At 38.0% G+C, this 17,883-nt stretch overlaps 2 protein-coding genes and 1 long non-coding RNA gene across 7 annotated transcripts in view; 1 reads left to right on the plus strand and 2 right to left on the minus strand.

Moving 5' to 3' along the window:
- The window catches only part of LOC119188900 (myosin-11-like), a 31,279-nt gene extending 15,994 nt beyond the window's left edge, over positions 1–15,285 (minus strand). The window contains exons 1-3 of the mRNA XM_037437049.1: positions 14,739–15,285; positions 14,311–14,507; positions 13,768–13,878 (exon numbers count right to left, since the gene is read on the minus strand). Of these exons, the coding sequence (XP_037292946.1) occupies positions 13,768–13,878; positions 14,311–14,507; positions 14,739–15,026 (596 nt within the window). The 5' untranslated portion in view covers positions 15,027–15,285. The remainder of the gene's footprint in view (positions 1–13,767; positions 13,879–14,310; positions 14,508–14,738) is intronic.
- Positions 1,315–2,332, plus strand: LOC119188901. Its single transcript, XR_005112150.1, has 3 exons — positions 1,315–1,395; positions 1,675–1,791; positions 2,251–2,332. It is a non-coding gene; the product is annotated as an uncharacterized LOC119188901 (long non-coding RNA).
- The window catches only part of LOC119188474 (restin homolog), a 63,339-nt gene continuing 60,614 nt past the window's right edge, over positions 15,159–17,883 (minus strand). For all 5 annotated transcript variants that reach the window (XM_037437048.1, XM_037437047.1, XM_037437045.1 and 2 more), the window contains 3 exons: positions 17,487–17,604; positions 17,020–17,199; positions 15,159–16,445 (listed from right to left, as the gene is read on the minus strand). In XM_037437048.1, coding sequence (XP_037292945.1) covers positions 16,207–16,445; positions 17,020–17,199; positions 17,487–17,604 — 537 coding nt within the window. In that variant the 3' untranslated portion in view covers positions 15,159–16,206. The remainder of the gene's footprint in view (positions 16,446–17,019; positions 17,200–17,486; positions 17,605–17,883) is intronic.

Genomic DNA, 17,883 nt, shown 5'->3' on the forward strand with positions numbered 1-17,883 from the left:
GGCTTTTGCTACGTTTTGATTTCACATTTTCAAAACATAAGCGTATTTTTTTTTTTATTTTAGGTTCAAGAATGCAGAGATTCATAATGAGTTCAAAGAGAAACTTCGTCTACAGAAGGAGAGGAAAATTAATGAGTACAAAGAGGATATACTGAAACTATGGGTAAGGAACGCAATTATGCACCGAATATCCTAAAAAAAATTACTTTATATATAGAAACTCAGCAAAAACTATTTGTACTTCCTTAATCACCTCATGTCACTTTTATTTCTTAAGCTAGGTTTAGCAAGCGATTGTTACCATGTAGGTAAAAGATCAAGGCAAGCTGACTGCAAGTTTTGATGCTTGACTTGTTGCGAGTCGCTTGTGTATAGTATTACTTATAATATTGCCATTGAAATTCATGTGCGATATCAGTGGCAAAGGGTGAAATTTTTTGAAAGAGAATCATTACTAATTATCGGTAATAATATACATAAATACGGTTTGCAAATCGTTCTAATAATAATCAGACATTACATTAATTACGAAAAGAGAGCCGGCAGGATTCAGGTTATATGGACCCTACGCAGTTCTGTGCTAATAATGCTAATGCTAATCTAAATTTCCTTTTATGATATCGTTCCTTGTTGAGTCTAAACTTTAAGCGTTGTTGGTACAGAAAGAGCGTTCAGACCGCGAGGCGCAGGAGCGCGCCGACACGCGCTACTTCTACGGGGAGCTCGCCGAACAGAAACTCAGAGACGCCGACAACAAGCTGCTCACACACGCCAACAAGTTGCTCGAGGAGGCTGCCAAACATGGCCGCCCGGACTTTGCCTTGCATAAGGCTATTGACGTAAGAACTATGTTCTTTATTGCTGTATAAGAAAATCAAGTAGATCATCAGCCGAAGTCTACTGCTGAATATAGACCTCCCCTAAAAATTTTCAAACCGACCTGTTGGGGGAAGCCCACATACATAAGGACCTTTATCTAGTAGTCTACATGTATTCCAATAACATTGAAATTAGAAGCTGGTTTATCCGGAGATTCTAAAACAAACAAGTATCAGGTCAATTACTAAAATTCCAGTGGCCTAATATCTACCACATCTAGTGTTCGTCATAATTTTACCCTTTCCTACAGCAGCTAGCTCCTAGTCAACATCAATGCTGGATTGTTTGTTCATTCCCCATCGACCACTGAACAAAGCCACGTTTTGCTCCGCAGCGTTACTGCAAGCTGTACCGCCTGTACCCGATGCCGGCGCTGCCCGCGTCGCTGCAGGAGCACCACCCGCACTACGCGCCGTGGGACGGCTCCGCGCCCGACCCTGGTACGAGGACCCGCCGCCGCCGGGGCAGGACGCTGCAGACACGGGGGCCAAGAGGGACGGCATGCAGGACGAGAAGGTAAAACATAGAACGTACATTCTGGTGCAGTAAATTAAAAGTAATGTGCGTGCATTAGCTTGTCTAACTATTGTGACATTGTAAATGAAAGGCCTGAAGAAAACAATTACAGAAGATGTATTTGACAATTAATGGCAAAAAAGTAAGCCCGAAGTTATTTATTTGTTACAAGTGAAAGGCTGGTGGGTAGTTATATTAGAGCTTCTTTACACTCACAATATATTCGATTCAACGAAGTACAATATAGAAAATATCAACTTATACTTACGACTCTACTAGCCGGCGTCGTCAAAGCCAGAGTCGAAGAAACCTAGCAAGGAGAGCAAGCCAGAAGAGAACGTGGCCGCATACAAGCGAATCGGACCTGCGAACGGATTGCAGCGACGCAACGCACAGGTTCGTATCCAATAACCAATTATATTTACCTACCTACTTACTACCAACTAGCTACATCTATATCTACCTACATTTATACATATAATTTCTACTTTCCATCACTAGTCTCTAAAAATACCAATGTTTGTATAATTACTCGGTACTCTCCTTAAGAGATATTTTTTTTAAGAGCTTACTATACCGAGAAAGGAATTGGTAAGTTATATCGACATAATTTAAAATATTGTAGTATATATGATATAATGGCCTAATTTATGTACGATCTAAATCCATATCTCCAGATCAATCCGACTGAACAGAACTGAATAGAGGTGGAGCGTTACGGTCTCATACCTTATTTTAGTAGGATCGATCTATAGATAACGATCAAGATCGTTTATTCGCAATGGTTGTTCTAGCGTTATTTGTTTCTGACAAAGGATAGGACTAGGTTATAATAGGACTACTTTTATTTTCCAGACGGATCTGTTGTTGCCGTCGATCGTGACAATCCCATGCAAGACGGAGCAGTGCCGCTGTGACCTCAAACACAAATGAAACTGCGCTTTTACAAAATATTTCTTTTTAATCATTTATTCGTCAACTTTAGAATTTTTGTCTATTACAGAGAGCGTTACATGGCACTTGCATGTGTGTGACTAGAAAATAGTGGTTTTGTGTCAAAATGTTTGTGTAATAAAGCTCATCGGGTTTCAACTTAAATTTACATTTTTTACATCTAGCACTTAACTAAATTCTTTGGTCGTTGTGAGTGTAGATACGTACGATCCCGTGGGATTTACAACATTCAGATATCCTAAAATTACATACATTACTCTTTTACTTCATAATCAACAAAATATACATCGAATTTTCAAAGCAATGAACAAGTACCTTTGATAATATGGTGCAACTAACTATTGTGCGATTTTGTGCTCTATCACTCTGTACATAGCGACTGGAATCTGATAAGCACGGCTACGTAATACTATCCGTTTGCTTTGGCTTCATACGGTGTTTATTGTCTATGGTTTGTTGGAATAGACAACCCGCTGTTGTTGACTTGAGGTAGACACCTAATAAAATATACAAAAGTATTAACAGGTTTTTCCTGTGTACAATGTATCAATTTACTTCCAATTAGTTTCTAATAGCTAAATTGTTGAAGACACTAGAGACGAATCATCTCACCAAAATTGCTTTTATTATGTCGTCTTTACAAGTTACAACCTCACAACTGAAATTTAACAAGTAATACAACTACATCCATAAATACTTCATATAAAATATTAATCAACAACAGCGAGTTGCTTACAAAAATTAGGAAACTTATAACTCTTAAAATTTCGCAAGACACATACATAAGTCACAAATGTTACGAGATACGCCGAATCAATTCAAAACACGTTGGAAAAGAAAACAATTTTATTTTTCTAGAAAAATTAAAGCCAAACTAAAGAGGTTTCGCAAGTTATAACCGCTTTTCTTCGTATTTTGAATGTTTTCGATGAATCTCATCAATTTACGGAACGTTCGAATGTATCGGTCGTGTCGAGGCTAGTCGTGATGTCGCTTACTCTTAACAATGTGCGTGAAATGGAACGTGATGTGACGACGGCAGATATTCTTACGTAAAATTTGGAACTATCGATATTAGAAACTTTATTAGTTACATTTAATATAACGACGCTGAATGAACAATAAATATTATAAATTGTAATAACAACCTATATCTATAACGGCAATATTTTTTAATCGGTATAAATTATTAAATTGGTACATAAGAAGTTTGTTATATTATGACGTCACAGCACGTTCCGTTCCACGCATTCCAGACTTACACTAACTTGTACTTTCGTTATTTAACATATATAAAAAAGTAAAACTAATCTAGTATTATGCTAAACATGGCATGAATTTGCGCTGGCGTTCCCTACGCCTGTTATCCTAATATTTACAACTACTCTTTACAAATGTCCGTTTTAACATATTTCTGTTGTAGAAAAATACATTTTCTGAAACATTAAATACATAACTTTCTAATATATTACTATTTTTTTGTTTAAAAGAACTATTAATCAACATTTCAGAAGTGGTATAATTTAAAGCGAATTCTCAATCGAAAAATTATATCTAAAAATCTAAAACTAATCGTTCGAATGCTTCGTCATAACAATTTAATGTCAATAAATCTAAATATATACAAAAGTGGGTGTCTAGTAAAACTTACATACATAACAAAATCTTTGACACCAAAATATTGAGTATACATTCGGCCACAATTAAATTTTTCATCACTTAAACAATAATAACAAAAAAATACTATAAATACATATTCAGTAGAGAGAAATTTGTAAGTTATAATTGTAACATATAAAAAAATAAAAAAGCACGCCCAATTGTTTATGCGTTTATCAATAAGAAATGTCAAATGAAAATTTCGTCAATATACTTTCGAAAAAAAATTACTTATATAATAGCCGAATGTATTACTCAATGAATTGTTCGAGTAAATTCTGAATTAGCGAAACATAAAAGAGAAATAACAGTTTTTTTTTTATTAAAAAGGCAAATTATAATAAGATATAGAAAAGAAAATATTTTCAATAGCCATAAAAATTCAGAACCAACTCGTAATTATTACATAAATTTACAACTATCAAAACAATTAGGCGGAGTTATAAAATGAATACGAACATGGAATTGTACATCTCCGGCTTAAATGAAAAAAAAAAAAAACTCTTAATAACTTCTAACAAATAAATTAAGTAACACCAGAATACAATCCGTTTGGCACTAGTCTAATACTTGAGATAACTGTACGGAAATGCATTGACAAAACAAATGCTGGTAGCGGTGTTTTCATACAAAAAATTAACACTGAATGACATGGGCAAGATCCTACAGGCGTTTAATTAGGCCACTTTGCTGAGTTATTATAGAAAAAAGTAAAAAAATCATCCACATTTTAGAACCTGCTTCTAAATATTTTCATGTTTCATTCTTTTTATTTTTGAAATTTGTATAATGAAGTATAAAAAAGTACATATTTCGAACTTTTACCATTTATGTACTTGACTTTTATTTCAGACTCGGTTATTATTCGACAAGCAATAGGTTTTGTAAATATCTATTTATATCGATAAAATTAAATCCTTTTTGAAAACGTCAATTGAAGAATAGTAGTTTTGCATGAAAACACTAGCACGAAACTCCATCACGATGACTACATGTATCGATCGACTGTACAGCAGTGCAGAGCCCACGGTGCGCGTGCGCAGGTCAGGGCACGTCGCGCGAGTGCACGGCGCGCTGCAGACAGCGCCCCACCAGCTCCAGCTTGCTGAGGTACGCGCCCGCCTCCGCGCCGCGCGGCGAACTGTGGCTGCAACGCAACACAAACTGTAAACATGTCACGGCTCATCACTACAACTTCCCGTGTCATCGCCCATTCCCCTAATTACACTCATGACTATATTCATGGTTCTCCTTTTCATCTTTTATTGAAAGTTATACCACTAGGTATATAATAATGAGATATGTATAAAACTGAATTGGTGTAAAAAAAAAATGGTGAGCTAGCGAAATGTCAAAAAAAATCTGAAATTGAGATTTGATATTTGGACGTCCAAAACTTGGCCTTACCTCAATATGAACGGATCATCTCTCGGCGAGTTAGGATACGGTGACCGACGGATAAAGTCCACTGTAAATAAACATGACAATGAGCAACAATTTAAACTACTTATGTAATAATGCTATGTTATAATTTGTTTTTATGTAAGTCAATAGTGTAAGGCAATTGTTAGTTGGTAGTTGGGTATAATTATTTTTGAGTTTGAAAATACTCACTGTGCGGTGACCCCGGCGTGCCCATAGCGAGGTCTCTACGTAGTGACTGTCGCGGCGCCGTGCTCACGTTCAATTTAGTGGGGGTTTGTAGTCCTTGACCTAGGTCCTGTTTGGTACTGTTGAGAAATTTCATTAAATATTTACTATTACAAATGACAAATACTGTTATGGATTTCTTGTATAAAACAGTGATTTCTGTATTTTTTTTAACATAACATATTAGTATAATATTGTGATGTAAGTTATAGAGAAATTATATGAGAGGAAAATCGTCGTTATAGGACTCTTTTGGTTTTAAAAATAATAGTATATAATGTGCGAATGATAAAAGCGTGAAGGAGAGTAGTGTTAGGGGCGGTCCGTACCCGCGCGAGGTGTCGGCGCGCAGCAGCGCGTTGGCGGAGAGCGCGCGCACGGCGCCGCGCCGCCGCACCAGGAAGCGCGCGCGCAGCGCCGCCACCACCGCGCGCGCCACGCACCTGCGCACGCACGCGTACGTCACCACTTGCACAATACACTACCAATACGTATTACTGCAGCAATATACAATGATTTTCAAAAACATTTATACCCAGTAAAACCACTCACCTAAAGCGATTTTTGCCGCGACTCCTTGGTGGAGCGGCAGACGAGGGTAAACACAGATTCTTCTCGAGTTGCGTGTACCCCTCCAGCACGCGCTGCAGGTACCTCTTCTGCCACACCAACGCCTTGCGGTAACTCTCTAATCGTAGGCATCGACCGTGCAGATAGCGTATCTAGTAGAAGAAAAATGATTATAACTTGGTTAATAATTCTTGATTGATGCCGTATTATAATAATAATCGCTTTTATAATACATACTAAATTACGAACTAATACAGCAAAGCATAGTAGAAGACAGACAAAATATATTTATAACACCATAAACTTTTGATCAATATCTTTTCCTGTTTAAAAGTTAAATTATATCGTATAAACATATTATAAACTTCTATAATGTTAATGAGTTAAAATCAATTTACAAATATTCATAATCTTTAAATATTATCCGAACATTCACGTAAGAAACATATTTACAATTTTAATTATAAGAACTTTTCCAACGAAATGTGCTATATATGTCCTGCTTGAAACCTTGACCTTCATTCACACAAACAATTAAAAAATCAAATCAAAATTAGAACACATGTGACATCCGTTTGAAAACGTCACTCGCGCCACCGCGACAGCTCGTCGCATCGCGCGCGACACACAACTACAAACTGCACCACCAGGCGATACCATGAGAGCGTAGACCAACCGACGGGAAACATGGAGCCGAATAAGAACGACGCGGTGAAATTGCCAGATATGATGTGAGTTCCGAAACTTAACTTGTGTCACTTCTTTGCAATGTGGTCGACAAAGTCGATGGCACAAGAGTCATACTCGTGTGCAGCTTGTGTGGACTGGTTTATTTACTTTGGTAAATTTTTTTACTAACTTCAAGTCGAGTTTATTGTACATTTTTGTTCTGTTGCAATAATAGCATAAAACACTGATGCCCACCAAACGAACTATCCCATATATCAAATTTGATAGATGTTTTGATCCACCGATATAGTGCATTAGCTCGTTCTGCATCTAATTTTATTTCCTAACATGCAGCATGTGCGGTGACCACCCGTCGTTCACAAAGACGGAGCTCAACGCGATGGAGTCCAAAATAGAAGCCAATAGGGATAAGGAGAAGAATACCATGTCACGCACGCGGATATCTCCTACGGTAATATTCACATACTTTGTTTCTCGTTAAGTATATCAGTGTGAATTTAATATTATGTTTAAGGCGCAAAATGTAGTATTCCAAGAACTGTAAAACTAGATTTTTTTTAGGCAATTGAAATGTGCAGAAACCACAGATACAATGTATTATTCTGTGCAGTCAAAATCTCTTCTCAATTAATGCAAGTTTACTGAGAGAGCACTAATATACAATTTTCAATGATATTTGTTTCCAATGTTCATCATCTGATTAAACAAAATCTTGGTATGGTACGTCAGTCGTCCCGCACGGAGGCGGGCGAGCCCCGCACGCGCGCGGCGTCGGAGCACGCGCTGCGGCTGCTGGCGGCGCGCCGGCGCGTGCGCTCGCTCGAGGTGGTGCAGCGGCCCGACGTCAGCATCGCCACCGGCAACACGACGCTCGTGCAAGGTGCCCACCACACACACTACTGCTATTGGAACTGGCACTGTTACTACAGTATACGCAGGACCGAATGTTATACGACATATTTTGACATTGCATTACTAAATAAAACCACAAGTTTTATCTTCTTAAAAAATAACACTTTCAAATAAGTTACTCGAACTTTATACGTAAAATAATAAAGTATAAGAGAATTCGTCGCAACAGCAACATCACACTTTCAATCATAAATACACGCACATGCCATATTCGCACTACACAAAAAATCGACAAAAAAACTTAGGAAGTAAAACCGAATTTTTGATGAAAAAATTAATTATTCATAGATCAATTTTGAATCTGACCAATCGAAACAAAGGTTTTTTTGAGACGTTCACAAATCGCTTATTTTAATTGGTTCTTTCACGAATTCGAATTGAAAATTGAGGTTAATCATTGAAAACGACTGTAAATCTAACAAGTTGTGTCAACCAAGACAACATTTATATTTCCAGCGGCATTGGGCACATTCCGCTGGCCGCCGTACTTGTTGGCGATGTGGGTGCTGGTGCTGGTGCTAACGCACGTGCTGCACTGCCTCGTCGGGCTGCTCGAGCGAGCTTTACCCAGCCTCAGGTATACTATACAGTACACACCCAATATCCGAAAACCTGGGTATGGGTAATGGAATTACCTAGAGAGGATGTTCCGTAGCTTAAAAACATTTAGAAACTGAATTTCTAATGTATATATTGGGTTCTACGTTAGCTAACAGATAAATTCTTGGAGACCAACAGTTCCTCATTGTGTCATGGTTAAAAAAAACCTTTTAATCACTTTTATTCTAGAAAATTCTGCCAATACTTCCGAGCGTGGGCGGAAGACTCGTGGAGAACGGAAACCGATCTCAACCACCGACTGTACCCGATGGGGCTCGCCTGCCTCACCGGGCTACTCTACACACTCTACTTCGGCCTCTATGCGTTGTACTGCATCGCCGTGTGGGCCATAGAGCCACTCTGCTCCGAGATGGAAAACAAACACAGCTCTAGCATCATAGAAGAACCAAAAATAACCAACTACGTCGAGGAGGTCAACAGCAAAGTAAATTCTAGTATCAAACAGTAATAACGGGAATATTTATGATTTTATTTATACAAACATTTTGATATCAAATTTATATTTACAATTTTACGAGAAATAAACGAATTAGAAACCATCTTTATTGAGTTTTATTAGAACAAAAATGTATGATTATTAAGCAACAGAGCTTGGAAAGTCTCTGAATGCAATAAGATAATATTAATTATGAATTACCCAATACATGAGTGCTAAATAAATAAATCAACATCATCTAAACCATATAATTATAGGCTTTCTCCTCGCTTGGATATCTATAAAATCTTTACAGAAAGCTGTGAAATAACTAAATCTTATGGGTCGCATACAAAACATATCTCCTCGCCGCCCTTATCCACTTGGATGAAAATCCTGGACTGGACCTCGTCATAGTAAAACTTTCCAGGATCGAATTTTCTAAGATGCTTTTAGTTGTTAATACTGTTATGAGGATAAAGTTACCATAAACCATTTACATCATCGATATTTAGATACAATTACAACAAATTGTAAACTTATTTAAATTTTTTAAAGACATATCGATAAGCTCGCTCCCTATCACATCACGAAACGGAACATATACGACGAAAAGTATATAAATCAAATCTCTGGTCACACCTCTGCTACACCTTCGATGATAAAGACGTGATGTGTGTGAATAAACTTACCGCCTGCTCCTTCTCGTCAGGGGTCTTGGACTGCTGCAGCTCGGCTTCCAGTCTCTCGACCTTGGCGATGAGCTGCTGCTTCTCACTCCTGAGGGTGTGCAGCTCGGGGCTGGCGGTGTCCGCGAGGCATCGCTTCAGCGTCGCTATCTCGCGCGCCAACTCTGATTTGTGCGTTTGGATTTCGGTCTAGAAGATGAAAGTTGCCGATTGTTTGGTTAATAGTCAATTTTGAACAAGGGTGTCATCGTATACATACGTAATAAGGACCACTTAAAATCGCCACAATGCCAATAGGTGTATTATAGATATTTAATCACTCAGACGTTACATCAGTTTTTGATAACTCGGTACCCAAGTAGAACTAGTTTATTTATAGCATAAATCGAAATCGATATTTAATTTGATTGTTACTAGTAATATATACTGACGAGTGCGTCGTTGATGGGTTTCTGTCGTGCAGTGGACGTGAGTTTCTTCTCTAGCTCCGCGATGGTGGCGCTCTGTGTGCTGAGTAGCTCCTTGGCGCGAACCAACTCCACGCTTGTGTCATGTTTTTGTCTGCACAAGTAAGATAAAGAAACACGATTAAAAAATGAATAAATCCAGTACAGTTTGAAATTTTGTAACTGCTAATAATCGTCGTTACTATTTGTCGTTTAAATCTTATACCATTTTATAACATCTTGAAAAAATATTATATGGTTCAACATTTATTAACGACCCTCCAACTTATCGTGTTTGTCATGATTTTTAGAGAACATTTTCAATGATATAATTGTATTGTTATTTTTATGATCAACGTATAACTGCAATTCAAAATCAAGTAGAGTCGTCAAATCATAAGCGGGTGCCTACAAATCAATATAACACTGTGAGGTGGGCTGACCTCTTGATCTCTGCGAGTTCGTTCCGGAGCGCGTTGCACGCGTCCGCGCGTGCGTCGAGTTCGCGCTGCGCCTGCAGCTTGCTGTGGTCGAGCATGGCCTGCAGGTCCTGGCAGCGGCTGCGCTCCACCTCCAGCTTCGACTTCAGCAGCGACACCTCGCCCTTCAGACGCTCCATGTTTTCAATCTGCGCAGAGATAATATACAGTGAAGATAGTGGTTTGTCTTATACAAGGTTGTTGCATTAAAATTCTGGATATATCTTTCAAAAGTAAGTAATAAAATGTAGTTTCTTCTCTCAAAAACCTAAGAGTAGCGGTGTTTGCAGGTGTCATTAATCGCGTTTCGATTTTTTACTCACAATATAAAGCCAAATATCGAAGAAGAACGAATCACGACAAGATAAAGTGATGAGGTGAATTCTTCTTCCTGCCTTATCCTTATTTAATACGACTTTAATTCTATTATCTTTCATATATACATCGCCTGACACTTAATTTTTGATTTACGTTATTACGTTCGAAATGTTGAGCATACCTCGGCGGAATGCGAGTCAGTCCTATGTCCGGCGCTGGCGAGCTGGTGCTCGAGCGCGGCGAGCCTGGCGCGGAGAGGCGCTGCGCCTGCTGCTGCAGCTCCACCTCCGACTGCATGGCGCTCTCCAGCCGACGCTTCAGGATCTGGATCATGTTCGAGTCCTGGTTCTGGACAACCAACGCGCCTTATGAATCAACCCATACCACAAACACACGTCATCCACACAGTCTATAAGCTCCGAATACATTGTAAGTATCTTTGTGAAAACACGGATATAGGAATGATAAACACAACTATATAGATAACTGAATATTGGTTATAGCGCCATCTGACGGCGCCGTGTAGTGGTAGTGGTACCTGCAGCGTGTCGGCGGTGTCCTTGTGTGCGTGCAGCAGCAGGCGCAGGCGGCCGGCGTTGTCGCGCTCGGCCTCGTAGCGCAGGCGGTTGGTCTGGCTCTCAGTCGACAATTTCTCACGAACCCTGACGAGTACAACTCTCTATTAGTGATATATAGTAGTATTAGGAGTAGTATCAAAGGCGCAACTAATGCATTCGAAGTTCGACTAGAATATTTTCTCTTTATAATAATGATGGCACGCAAAGTCCTATCACGACGTCATAAGATCTCACACTAATTTCAATTAAATTTCTTATAATGCTTCTATTATTAAAAAAAAATCTCTTCCGTAATTGTAAATTCAATTCTAGTATTTCACAGGAAATAAATTTATATTCTAATCCGTGGGACGAAAATAAAAGTGAATTACCACAACATTCTCAAAACATAAATTATCTTTACATCAAACTCAGTTATAAACATTTTAGTGCGTACATTTCTTTGCCCGAAGCTTTTACTAAGGAAAACAAACCCTGTCAAACGGTTTTGTATGAATCACGGCATGATTCGATGCGTCAATGTTGTTCCAACATTTTTTGTGTACATCATAAATTATGTTTATAGCTTGTTATTGCATTAGATACGCGAATTGCGCACGTGTGCGGTGGCTGTGAATGATGGAAGCTTATTTATCTATATCTTTTCCATTTTTGTCGTTCCGACGTCTTAAGACTGTATGTATTTGCTTTCAAATGAGTAAAAAATTGCAAATTTTTCGATCCAATAATTTACATTTGCACTACCTAAAATTATTTTATCTTCCAGATATTTGGTAGATTTGATACTACTTTAATAACTTACCTATTCCAGTTCAGTTATAAGAGCGTCTTTGTCGTTCAGTCTTGACTCCAAGTTGTCCACTTGCATCTGCAGCTTTTCGTTTTCACTCTTCAGTCTGTTGATCCTGTCTGATGACGTTGAGTGTATGGAACTTGACGACCTGAATGACGATAAAATTGTTAAGAAACAGATGAAATAGTAGATCCGCTAAGTCTTTGACATGAATCTGGGACTTAATTGTGGTAATTTACAATTTTATAGAAAATAGTTGTAATTAATAAATAAAATAACAAAATAACTTACTTGGATGTGTTTAATGCGAGAGGTGGTATGTCCTCGTGTTCATCGCTACTCGCTGATAATATCTGTGAAAATTATTGCATTTGTTAGCAAACATTAAATGTATTTTTATTTAATTTAAATGTATATTAGATGTTAACATTTGTAATTTTTTTAACAAAGTATTCGTCGGATATTTTGCTTATAAATGTTAATGTCGTATATTTATGTCTTAGCCTTTGTTCCAGGCTATTTTTTTTAACCTTAATATCATAACTTGCTAATCAAATAGCGCTTTTGTACTTTTTAAGGCCATAGTAACAGCAGCTTTAGCATATATTTTTTTTAATAGAAACTCGACTAAGTAGCTTCCCTGCACGTGATAGGAAGTTGAGTAGCACCCATAAGTGTCGACTGACGATAGCTGATTATATCGCCAGTTGACACAACATGATGGGCTTGTTTGGACCAGGTATACACAAGTAGATCTGGTCGCGCGAGACACTGACGTGTGGCACTATGGCGTGTTGTGTGTAGTGTGGTGGTGTGTGTGCGCGGTACCTGGTCGACGAGCGTGTCGTCGAGCTGGTGCGAGTAGTGCAACTGGTCGCGCACGGCGCGCTCCAGCTCGGCCGCCGTGGAAGCGAGCGCGCGCACACCGCCCGCTCCCCGCGCTCCACACCCGTCTCGCGCGAGCACACCTCCAGTCTGAACAACGGAAAGCAACTTATTATTACCAAAATACACCACGATAGCGCTAGTGTAGCAAGAGGGTGTGTTATGAACTTAGCAGTTGTAAATAGGGTGAAGTGTGCTGAGTTTGACCATTTTATGTCTTTGGTGACTAGTGTAATTAATGTATGAAGGTTGATGAAACTGCACTATATCAAACCTCAAATATAGCAAAACTGAAGTCTTCTTTATTCTTTAATTCATCTTAATCTAATAACTTTTACATCTTTAAAATTTACCCACTTGCTACTATACCACAATAATCATTTGACACCTTTGGACGAATCCTTTTTTATATTCAAAGATGGCTCTCCTTACCTCTGCCTTCCATAAAACAAATATTAAAATAACCATTCCATATATCAAAATAAGGACAATAATTTTAATATTTAAAAAATTTACTCATTAAATTTCCCTTTTTTAAGCAAATATCGCACGCAGGTGAAACAAAATGGGTAATCATTGAAGTCTAACTCTAGCGACGTTCCTAACGAATCAATTTTGACAAACAAAATGTCTGCCGATTCGTCTTTAATTTCAATGACCATAGACTATATTTTTTTATATATTTATAAGCATCTACAAAGCATAAGACGTACCTTTCAACAAGCTCCTTCAAGTCCTGCAACTCATTTTCTAAGTCTTCGCACCTTTCCGATTTTTGTCTCAGCTTAGCCCTCAGTTCCGACACGTTGCACTCCTCTCGCAACCTATAGACAGTGCTCATGATAGCGTGGTGCAACTAACAGCAGTGTTTTCAATTACATATGTTTTCAAAATAATAATTAACTGAATACGTGTAGTGTGGTACACTGGAACAGCTTACTGCCGCTATAAGACAATATGACATTTGTACATAAATTACTTTACAAAAAAAGAAACTGATTATTAATGCGAATGCCTGTTTGTCCTTATGGCGGCAGAATATACTATAAAAAATAATAAAAATGAATAATAAATCGATAAAAAACCCTCCAATATTAACTTATACTACTGTGCTATTACAAAGTTGCTCTGAAATGAATCACTTAATAGTGTATGCTTTGCAAATATTTGTAGCTAATAGCATTGATATTACAAAATCTACGCATCCTTGTTGATAATGTGCTAAGTATTACTGGTGACTTGACATTATCGCTTACCGAGCCGTCACGAACTCGAGCTGCTCCTCTAGCCTCTGCTTCTCTTCCTTCAGTTCCTGTATCTCCACCTGCATAGTTTCCATCTGCTGCCTGAGCTCCAGGTTGGCGGACTCCTTGTCCGCGGAGTGTTTCGTCGCCTGGCTCATCGTGTTCTTCAGTTCTGTCACGTCCAGTTTCGCTTTTGCTAGTTCGAATGCCTAAAATTGTACATCAGTTACATATAGTATTTTATTGTCATAGGGAGAAGGTTCATATGAAAAAAAAAAATATAATAATGGGATTTTCATAAAATGGTCGAATTAAGTTAAATAACCGACTAAAAATTTGTTGACTCTAATAAGGTTTGGACATCTTAGAACGTATCAATAATTAAAATTAATAAACGAAAGTACTTTTATTAATTTTAATTTAAATTAAAACATATTTACCTTATCGTTCAATTCTTTCTTGTTGAAGTCTAGTTCGTGTTGCAGCAGCGAAATCTGTTTCCTTATCTTCACTAATTGTTTCTTGTCACTGCTTGCCTGCCGATCCACCTTCTTCTCGTCTCCACTCTTTCTCGGCGAGGGGCTTCTTGACGCCATCTTCAATTGTTCTTTCAACGTCGCTATCTCTTCGTGGAAAGCATTTATGTCCTCATTCAGTATCTCGATCTCTGTCTCTTTATCCTTAAGTTGATCAGTCAAGAGTTTAAGTTCTTGTATTTTCAAATTCATTTCTTCGTTCAATGAATTGACTCTTTCAATTCGCTTTCACTATTTTGTAATTTCAGTGAAGAGTTTTCTTGCTCTTTCTCAAGCTTCGTCAATTGTAGTTTTAATTCCTTGTTGTCTGAATTGAGTTTATCATTTTCTGTATTAAGTCTTGTTACGTCACGTTTAAGCGATTCAACCGTAGTTTGGAGATGGAACACTTCGTTAGTTTTCTCTTGCATGGCCTTATTAAGGTTGTTTAGTTCCTCAGTTTTATCATGCAGACGGCGTTGCGAGATCATCAAGTCTGTCTAGGTGTTGATTCAGACTATCAATCTGTTGATTCTTTTCCGATACAAGGTTCTCCAATTTTTGTAATTCGACAATTTTTTCTCTCATTTGGTGGTTTTCAGTTTCAAACTTCTCTAAAGCAGCATTTTTGCTTTGCAATTCATCTATCTTAACCTCTAATTCTGCGATTCTATTGGTCAAGTTACGTTTTTCTTTAGCCAGCTCCAATATCATATTTTCTCTCCTCAAAATATCTTCTTTGAGCAAATGTAGGTTCTTAGACCCCTCAGTAACTTCATTAGTAAGGTCCGCAACGCGTTGTTCTAGTAGTTTCTTGTTAGATACAAAATTCTCAAGTTCATTCTCATAATACTTTTTGTCATTTTCCATAGTTACCATAGTGTTCTCCAAAAGTCCTTTTAATTCTTCTACTTCTTCTTTTAAAGCCGGGAACTCACACAACTGCTCCTCGGCATTTTTAAGCTCAGATTTACAAATCTCCAATTCACTTCTTGACTTTTTAATTTCATGTTTCAACTGTGTCAATATGTCTGGGAAGTTTTCTTGTTTAATGTCCAACGTTATTCCCAACTCTCTTAATGAAGTGAATTCTTCCTTGTCACTTGTCGCTTCTAGCGAGAAATTAATTTTCTTCGGTTCGACACTAACATTTTTCGTGTCATCTACGTCCCTGTTTGGGTACATTGAGCAATTATCAGTTATTTTTTGAGCAGTTGCGAGCACGTCTCCCAAACCAACCGCTGCTCGAACAAGGTCACTTCATTAACGTTTCTCTTGTACGGTTTTTCCATATCTTTATTCTGCGTAGACGTGAGATGGGCTGGTAACGAATCGGCTCTGGGAGTGTAACTGGGCAATTCAAAATGATCTGTACATTCGATGTTTAACGAACTCATATTAGGCCTCTGCATTTCTGGGGGCAATGTCTATTTAACGTTTTATCTCTCAGCTCAGTAGGATAAGGCGCGTCTGTTAAACTAACATTATGAGCTTTAATTTCAGCTCTCCTCATTTGCAAGTCTTGTTCGTCGAACTCGGATATAGAAACTATGTCGCTGAGAGTGCGAGCAGATGTTTTCCCTTCAACAGCGTCGTTCTCGTCCTTATGGTTGTCTTCGTCGAGTTTTAGCGCTGTAATAGAGACGTTTATGAATCATATTGCAACATGAAGACGTACAGCCGACGTTAACCTCAATATGCGCAAGGAAGTTGGATTAAATCCAAAACGTTTGTTTAGTTAGCAGCACAGTCTAGACCGGTCTCGAAGTCAAATCGAAGAAAACATTCATAAAAATAAACATTAATAGAGAAACGGAAATAACATTTTTTTCTGAATGAAAACATATAACGATAACAATTAAAATAAACGTAATCCGAACATTAACACAATTATTCATATTTAGGTTTCGATCTATAACGTAAACACGAGCTGAGCTCGGTTCAACAATCTAACTAAAACAAATACAATCTATTCCCGCTAATGTGTTCGTTAATATTCTAAATCTATTTCTTGACCTATTTAATAACGTTTCCCAATCAGTTAGCAATACGCGTAGATCTATGAAATGAGAGGCCGCGAGTTCCCCTTCAGCAAAATAAGATAATATTCACATTGATTTGTTATAACGGAAGTCACACGATATCCAAGTAGCAAGATTTATTAATATGAGGATAAAATTATGTGTGAATCTTTCAAAAAACTTACCCAACAACTCTTGTAATTGTTCCTCCTTCTCAGCGAGCTCACGTTGGTGATCCCTGATGCTGGTCTGAAGGTCTTCTTTATCCTTCTCTAAGCTTCTAGCGAGGGATTCTAGCTGGGCGATTCGGGTCTGAGCTGATGATAGCTCACGTTCTAAGATCATTACTTTGTCTTTTGGATTACCTATAGATAAAAACAATAATTAGGAACCCCGTTGTCTAGTTTCTATTTTGCGTGTAAGGAGATACCTACGCTGTGTTAATGGTTGTGATGGAAAATAACTATAAAAATAAATCCAATCTGTTTTATCCAATCAAAATACATAATAATAATACTAGCGTAACTATAAGACCTTCTTCCTTTTGACTTATTTCTAATGTTAGGCGGTAAAGACTCAGAAGGGAAAGAAACGTGACAATAACATCGATAGGAAATCGTTCAGCATTAACGTAAGTTATCGGTTTACGTACACGAGTTGCCGTACAGCGAGTGATGTTGCTCTTGCAAGCGGTCTCGCTCGTCCACATGCTGCTTAAGCCGGGTCAGCTGCTTATCCTTCGAGTCCAGCTCCTCTTTCAACCTTTGTACCTGTGGAATAAGATTCAGAATAGTTTAGGTATTTAATATAGGGAGGGAGATAATCTACTGTTTTATGGATGTCTCTTTGAATTCTGTGTATACAGTGTGGCGGTATTAGGCGTCCGCTACATATCCGGATATCAGGAGTTTCGCGGCAGTTTCAAAAATCCATTTATTCTTAATACCCATTCATGTCACCCACTTCTTCTACAAAGTCGTCATTATCGATAGATAATAGGATAATTTGATATATTTGGTCACTCTTCGAGTCTGATAAATGTAGATACA

The sequence above is a fragment of the Manduca sexta genome, chromosome 10 (genome assembly GCF_014839805.1).
Source record: "Manduca sexta isolate Smith_Timp_Sample1 chromosome 10, JHU_Msex_v1.0, whole genome shotgun sequence".
Classification (NCBI taxonomy): domain Eukaryota; kingdom Metazoa; phylum Arthropoda; class Insecta; order Lepidoptera; family Sphingidae; genus Manduca; species Manduca sexta.